The 8,563-nt window shown below is 41.3% G+C and overlaps 1 protein-coding gene across 3 annotated transcripts in view; it reads left to right on the forward strand.

Moving 5' to 3' along the window:
- Positions 1–8,054, forward strand: part of LOC115101366 (leucine-rich repeat and calponin homology domain-containing protein 2-like) — an 89,820-nt gene extending 81,766 nt beyond the window's left edge. For all 3 annotated transcript variants that reach the window (XM_029620788.2, XM_029620789.2, XM_029620790.2), the window contains 3 exons: positions 1,819–1,956; positions 2,112–2,189; positions 2,546–8,054. In XM_029620788.2, the coding sequence (XP_029476648.1) occupies positions 1,819–1,956; positions 2,112–2,189; positions 2,546–2,665 (336 nt within the window). In that variant the 3' untranslated portion in view covers positions 2,666–8,054. The remainder of the gene's footprint in view (positions 1–1,818; positions 1,957–2,111; positions 2,190–2,545) is intronic.
- Positions 8,055–8,563: the final 509 nt, after the last annotated feature.

Below are 8,563 nucleotides of genomic sequence, written 5' to 3' on the forward strand. Positions count from 1 at the left end.
ATATAGCCTCCACATTGACTCTGTACCTGTACCTCCTGTATATAGCCTCCACATTGACTCTGTACCTGTACCCCCTGTATATAGCCTCCACATTGACTCTGTACCTGTACCCCCTGTATATAGCCTCCACATTGACTCTGTACCTGTACCCCCTGTATATAGCCTCCACATTGACTCTGTACCTGTACCCCCTGTATATAGTCTCCACATTGACTCTGTACCGGTACCCCCTGTATATAGCCTCCACATTGACTCTGTACCTGTACCCCCTGTATATAGCCTCCACATTGACTCTGTACCTGTACCCCTGTATATAGCCTCCACATTGACTCTGTACCTGTACCCCCTGTATATAGTCTCCACATTGACTCTGTACCTGTACCCCTTGTATATAGCCTCCACATTGACTCTGTACCTGTACCCCCTGTATATAGCCTCCACATTGACTCTGTACCGGTACCCCCTGTATATAGCCTCCACATTGACTCTGTACCTGTACCCCCTGTATATAGCCTCCACATTGACTCTGTACCGGTACCCCATGTATATAGCCTCCACATTGACTCTGTACCTGTACCTCCTGTATATAGCCTCCACATTGACTCTGTACCTGTACCCCCTGTATATAGCCTCCACATTGACTCTGTACCTGTACCTCCTGTATATAGCCTCCACATTGACTCTGTACCTGTACCCCCTGTATATAGCCTCCGCATTGACTCTGTACCTGTACCCCCTGTATATAGCCTCCACATTGACTCTGTACCGGTACCCCCTGTATATAGCCTCCACATTGACTCTGTACCTGCACCTCCTGTATAAAGCCTCGCTATTGTTATTTTACTGCTGCCATTTAATAATTTGTTACTTTTATTTTCTACTTTTTCTTATCTATTTTTTACCGAACACTTATTTTTCTTAAAACGGCATTGTTGGTTAAGGCCTTGTAAGGAAGCATTTCACTATAAGGTCTACACCTGTTGTATTTGGCGCATGTGACAAATAAAAATGAATTTGATTTGAAGGCTCCGTGCAGGATTTTGCCACAAGGTAACTCTCTTAGCAGGGGATGTAAAGCCATAACATATATGTTTTTCCAGCAGCAGATTATGATCGATAATATCAAAAGCTGCACAAAACAAAACAAAACACATTCCACAATCTTTTTATCAATTTCTCTCAGTCGACATTTGTGTCAGTGCCGTACATGTTGAATGCCCTTCCATTAAAGCATGCTGAAAATCGGGTGTCAATTTGTTTACTCTGAAATAACATTGTATCTGTTCAAACACAATTCTTCTCAAAAGTTTACTAAGGGTTGGTAACTGGCTGATTGCTCGGCTGTTTGAGCCTGTGAAGAGTGCTTTGCTATTCTTGGGGAGCGGAATTACATTTGCTTCCCTCCAGGCCTGAGGGCACATACTTTCCTTTAGGAAAATCCTCAGTCATTAATTTTCCATCCAAGTTGTTAGGCCAAGGTGGCTTGTAATTGTTGGTAGACAACAACACTTTTTTGACCACCTCCACATTCACTTTACGGAATACAAAATTACAATGCCTGTCTTTCATAATTTGGTCAGTTATACATGGATGTGTAGGTTCAGAATTTGTTGTTGGCATGTCATGCCTAAGTCTGTAAGTCACTTTGGAAAGAAGTGTCTGCTATATTGTTAATATATATTATTTCCAAACACCTCCTATAGTGGACTGTTCATACATGTCTTACCTTAGTGGTTGCAATAGTTCTTGTACAATATTCCACAGTGATCTATTCTACAGGATCCATGTTGAATGTGTTATTTCTGTGACTCCTCTCAGAACCTGGAGTCCAGACTAAAGGTCTTGCTGCCGGACGATGTCGGAGCTGCTCTGATGGATGGCGTTGTCCTGTGCCATCTGGCCAATCACATTCGTCCTCGGTCAGTGGCCAGCATCCATGTACCCTCCCCAGCAGTGGTAAGTACCTGTTGAAAACTTGTTGTTTTAAATCCCTAAGGCTGAAGCAAACCACCTGCCAAGAAGAAAAAAAAGGCAAGAATATTTTGAACAAATAAGGATTAAAAAAAAAGTACAATTTTTCCATGTAACTGTTGACGAATTCTGTTCCACAGCCAAAGCTTAGCATGGCCAAGTGCCGCAGGAATGTGGAGAACTTCCTGGATGCCTGTAAGAAGCTGGGCGTGTCACAGGTAAACACACATCACCAAATCACCACGGTTTATCAGTCCTCTCAGTTACCAGCAAGAAATCTGATACTCCTCTTTTCCCAGTTATGGCGCAGTCCCTTATCAGGCGAAGATCTACAGATAACCATTTGTAGATAAACTTCTGTCTGAGTCCTGAACCTAATGTGGAAATCTCAAGAGGATAGGTTGAGCTTGGGTGCCACTGTTTTTGGTTCATACAACTGCCTTATTGTTGTCTTGCTGACAATGTATTTTAACAAAGAAACAGACTGGCATCCAAACGTCAATTCACTTGTACTGACCTGAAAGCGTTTTGAAAGGACCGGTGATGACTGTGTGTTGTGTTTCTGCCCTGGCAGGACAAGCTGTGTTTACCCCACCATATCCTAGAGGAGCGTGGGCTGGTGAAGGTGGGTATGACCGTGCAGGCTCTACTGGAGCTGCCGGCCTCCAAGCCCACCCAGCTGTCTGCTGTCTAACAGCAGCCTGGACACTGCCTCAACCACCCACCCAGCCCAGACCAGCCTTCCACAACCCAGCACTTCACCCTACAGAGGAGGGGGCTTCCAGCCTGCTCCGCTCATCACCGGGGACCAGGGACCCCTTAGGGGGCGAGGGCTGGGGGCTGCAGGGAGTCCATTGCCAGCTGACTGAGCCAAGAGAGGGAGGGGTTAACTAAGATCCTCCCACCCTTCCTATATGATGTCAGCTGGGACCCGCCTCCCATCCATTGGATTGTTAGCTACTGTCATGTCCTCCCCCAGGGGACCCTACTGTACTGTGTGTGTAGCGTACCAGTGTGGCTGTCTGTGTGACCTGTGTGACCTGCACAGTGTGGACTTTATGAGAGCTGGTGAACCCAAAGCCAAATCAGAGGTCAGACTAAGAAATGAATCACAGTGAAGATGAAGACCTGTCTGTCCCCATGGTGATATTGATTGGCCCATGCTCAGACACTTTTGAACCTAGTGGTGCGAACACTGAATTCACTGGGTTTTCAACACTCAGTATGGAAGACATTGGTAGTGAAGTAGCAGATTTAAAGGCATGCACTCACTCTTTCACTCAGAGAACTGAACTGCATGCTGGCCGAACCAGCCACACCACATCACTCAAGTGGTCCTGACACCCTGACTTTTCTTTTTAGAACAAATTAGTTTTCAAAGGGGATATATTTGTAAAGATCATTGTGTTATATCACAATATACCTATGATATCCCAGAGGTAAAGCTTGGGACATCCTAAGTGGTGCTTTACCTCAGAGGAGCCAGCAGTAGCCAAGCACAGGTATACACACTTCTTACAGTCTGCATTTGAGAATAATTATTGTACTACCAATAACAGTGCCATTTGAGGGAAGAATGCTAAGCTTACTTTTAAAAGCATGGTATCCATGATTCCGATTTTCTACTGCAGCACATCTGTGGTGAAGGGAGGCTGCTCTGAGGTACTTCAGATGTGGTATTAGTAGCTCACCCCTGTACGGTATACGAGAGAGCCATCCCACTGCCACTGCCATCCCACTGCTTTGATCATACCACGTGTGCTTATTTGAATAGGACTTGTTGAAAGCACATGGTTATTTAGTTTGGATATTGTACCATATACACTTATAATGCTGAGATTGTATCTTTTGGTAATTTGATGTAGTGAAACAGTTCTCTTTTAATGTTGACATATTTATTCTTTACATTTATAACTCGCTCCTCTAGTTGGATTCACAACTGCAAAACGTAAAGTAAGGAACACAACAGAAATAATGAGGAAATCCCATAGATCATCGTTCATCACCCCAGTCCTCCAGTTCCCCAACAGAACATATTTTTGTTGTAACCCTGGACCAACACACTTGATTCAATTTGTCAACTAATCAGCAAGCCCTCAATGAGTTGAATCAGGTGATTAGTCTGGGACTACAACAAAAAGATGTACTGTTGAGGAACTGGAGGACTGGAGTTGGGAAGCACTGCCATAGATGAATCCGGACCACTGACCTATTTTAATCAGGAAAATGATTTATCTATTTATGTTTTCTATTTATATGCTTTGTTTGTTTGTTTTTCACCCCTGACGACCCCTTAAGTTATGTGACAGGAGTTTGCAGCTCCAAACTGGTGATATTTTCCTGCTTTAAGCTTTGGTGTTTGTTCTTGGCCACAGTTTACATGTTCATTGTCTCAAAAAGTCTGATTCAATTAACCTCACATTGCAGGAAATCTGAACAATTGTTCCAGATGCAGTTTCACTTAAAGGAGTTTCATTTAGTTTCTGTCAGTAAATGTAGACTTAGTATTGCACATACTTCAAATATGCTTTTGTGTGGTACAGGAACAATGGTATTTTTGTCTGCAATGTCTGTTTGGTTGAATCAGTGTTGCTCACTGATAAATATTTATACTGAACAAAAATATTAACACAACATGCAACAATTAGTTACAGTTCATATAAGGAAATCAGTCAATTTAAATCAATTCATTAGGCCCTAATCTATGGATTCCACGTGACGTGGAATACAGATGCATCTGTTGGTCACCTTAAAAAGAAAAAAAGTAGCAGTGTGGATCAAAAAAACAGTCCGTGTCTGGTGTGACCACCATCTGCCTAATGCAGCGTGACACATCTCCTTCACATAAAGTTGACCAGACTGTCTATTGTGGCCTGTGGAATGTTGTCCCATTTGCTGGATATTGGCGGGAACTGGAACACACTGTTGTAAATGTCGATCCAGTGCATCCCAAACATGCTCAATGGGTGACATGTCTGGTGAGTGTGAAGGCCAGGGAAGAACTGGGACATTTTCAGCTTCCAGGATTTGTGTACAGATCCTTGCGACATGGGGCCATTTATTATCATGCTGAAACATGAGGTGATGGTGGCATATGAATGGCACGACTATGGGCTCTTGTCACGGTATCTCTATGCATTCAAATGTGACCCACCACCTGGATTCAGTCCTATGTAGCAAAATTTGAAATTATGTTTTTTACATAGAAGTAGAGACTCCGAGCTAGGAAATGGTAGATCATACACTGCCGTTGAGGAACAGTGAGAAAATGATTCTGCTTTGAAGGTTGATAAACTTGTAACCCCATTTTTGAGGAAATGGTCTGTGAATATTTTTGGTACACCTACTGGAGGGGTCTTCTTTGACTTACAACCACTCAGCATCATTCACACCCTCCTAAGCCTTAGCCCCACCCATCTCTATACGGATTCACTGTGTAGTAAACAACCAAAGATTTCAAGACTAAAAGTGGTGAAAGTAGTAGCAAAAAGTAATAGTAAAAATAAACTATCTAGTCCTTGGCCTATATCCTAATCTGACTTTGGTGCAGGTCATGTTGTTCTTCACATTACCGTCTCTGGTAAACCCACACAATATCAAATCAAATCTGTTTATTGGTCACACGCACAGGATACAGAAGGTGTAAACGGTACAGTGAAATGGTTACATCCATAGTGGAGTCTTTTGTTTAGACATGTAGCTAGCTAGCTAAACGATAAACCATCATCCAAATTATATTGCCACGTTCAAAACAACTGGGAACTAAAAAAAAACTCAGACGGGGAAAAATCCATTTGAATGGTCATCCAACTCTTGAACTCGGGCCTCTTTCTAGAGCTCCTGCACAGATCATACAAGTAATGTTAGCTAGCGAGCCAGCTAACATTAGCTAGCGAGCTAGCTAACAGTATGCTTTAACTTGCATTGAAAATGACTTTCTGACAAAATTAGACATTTATAATATCTGAAAATGTAGCTAGACATATACCCGTATATACGTGGATGAACGCTTCTCCCTTTGTCATAGATGCTATGGTTGCGCTTAGTTTGAAGATGTAATCTGGAGGGAGGTGTTTTATACAACAGCCTTCTTTTTGTGTTCTCTTTTTGGACTCCCTACGCATTTGGCAATCATCTCTTTGATTCCACCGGGCATTCCACTGATTTCAAAACTCGGACAACTTCTTCCGTGACAATTACACCCTTTCTTCCCCACCTTTGTCATCAGAAGACTACACTGTTCAATGAAAATGTTTTTACTGAAATCAGGGATTTCCTCAGTGTCTGATTCATTTTCAGAGTCAGAGAGTCAGCATGGTACGATCATCCTCCAGAATGTAGTCTATCACAACATTTTCCCACTGAGCTTTGTCGGTAGCGCTATTAACTTCAGGGCAGCAATGCTAAGAGCAGTAGCAAAACCTTTTCGGTTCATGATATCTTTCAAAAAAAGCAGCGGTAGACAGGATTATCCACACATACTTATAGACAGAAGCATGCTACATGGCAGACCAATCCAAACTCATCTCTCGGCATGTCCAGCACATCCATTATCTCAGCCAATCACGGCTAAAGGGAAAGTTCCTGTATTTTTCTGTGGCTAAACCAACTAGGCTCGTTATTTTAAAAAATATATGTATTTACAGATTGCATACAAGTGGGTTATTAAGGCAAATGAATGTTCCAGATGGCATTTCTGACAAAAAAAAACAACATTTTTTTATTTTTATCCCTCACATTTGAAGTAGTGATGTGTGACAAGACATAGTTTCTTGAAACGGGCCACAAATTGCCATCAATAAAATGCAATTGTCCGTATCTTATGCCTGCCCATAGCCTAACCCATCCGCCACCATGGGGCACTCTGTTCACAATGTTGACATCAGCAAACCGCGTGCCCACACGACGCCAAACACATGGTCTGCGGTTGTGAGGCCGGTTGGACGTACTGCCAAATTCTCTAAAACAACGTTGGAGGTGACTTATGGTAGAGAAATTAACATTAAATTCTCTGGTGCACGCTCCCTCAAAATTGAGACATCTGTGGCATTGTGTTGTGTGACAAAACTGCACATTTTAGAGTTTCCTTTTATTGTCCCCAGCACAAGGTGCATCTATGTAATTAATGATCCTGCTGTTTAATCAGCTTCTTGATATGTTACACCTGTCAGGTGAATGGATTATCTTGACAAAGGAGAAATACTCACTAACAGGGATGTAAACAAATGTGTGCCCACTATTGGAGAGACATTTTTGTGCGTATGGAACATTTTCTGTGATCTTTTATTTCAGCTGATGAAACATGGGACCAACACTTTGCATGTTGAGTTTATATTTTTGTTCAGTGTACTTATGACACCTTCAAATGAGGGGACTAGATGCATAAAGTACTTTTCATTTCTAAACGGTAAAACCGATATGTATGAAAATACTTTCAAATAAAAGGTGAAATTATTTAATGTTGCCTCATATGATCCATTTTTATCTCCAATCCAAAATGCTGGAGTATAGAGCCAAATTATAGATTTGAGCTTCACTGCATTTATATTTATGTTCCTCATACACAAACACACCTGCTACAGTTTATGTTGCTGGTGTTTCTGTTGTGTTGATGTCTGTTTTTTATGTACCTTTGTCAGTGAAACATATCTCTTATTAGTAGTGCCTGTACAACTCATGAATGTTATCACTGGTTTTTAATGTACCAAGTATTTTACTAATGACATGAAGCTGGAATATATATATAGTACATTACATGTCAAATATAGAACATTGCATTGTTTTAGTTAGCTTTGTGTCTGTCAATTGGAACATGCTTGGATCAATCTTTAATCTTTGATTAAAAGAACATGAAGAATCATCTACACGTTATACTGCCGAGGAAACATTCTGACGTATTCTGTACATACAAGTTTTGTATTTTAAAGAAACGAAATGCATGCAATGATCCTGCAGATGCAGATGACTGAACCTCATATGTAAATATATATCCTCTATAAATTGTGGAGTGTTTCTCTTTTTATATAAAGGAAATAGAAACATTGTTTCAAGGGCAAAGGAAAATAAAGTGAAATTCTTTCGAACTTTAGAGTTTTTTCTTTGAAATAATTGTCTAACTTTATTACAGTCATGCATACATACAGCACCAGTCAAAAGTTTGGACACAGCTACTCACTGAAGAGTTTTTCTTTATTTTTACCATTTGCTACATTGTATAATAATAGTGAAGACATCAAAACTATGAAATAACACAATGGAATCATTATAGTCACCAAAAAAAGTGTTAAACATCAAAATATATTTTTTATTTTAGATGATTCAAAGTAGCCAGCCTTTTCCTTGATGACAGCTTTGCACACTTTGCATTCTCTGAACGAGCTTCACCTGGAATGCTTTTCCAACAGTCTTGAAGGAGTTCCCACATATACTGAGCATTTGTTGGCTGCTTTTCCCTCACTCTGCGGGCCAACTCATCCCAAACCATCTCAATTGGGTTGAGGTCGGGTGATTGTGGAGGCCAGGTCATCTGATGCAGCACTCAATCAATATCCTTCTTGGTAAAATAGCCCTTACACAGCCTGGAGGTGTGTTG

Source organism: Oncorhynchus nerka, linkage group LG19 (genome assembly GCF_034236695.1).
Source record: "Oncorhynchus nerka isolate Pitt River linkage group LG19, Oner_Uvic_2.0, whole genome shotgun sequence".
Classification (NCBI taxonomy): domain Eukaryota; kingdom Metazoa; phylum Chordata; class Actinopteri; order Salmoniformes; family Salmonidae; genus Oncorhynchus; species Oncorhynchus nerka.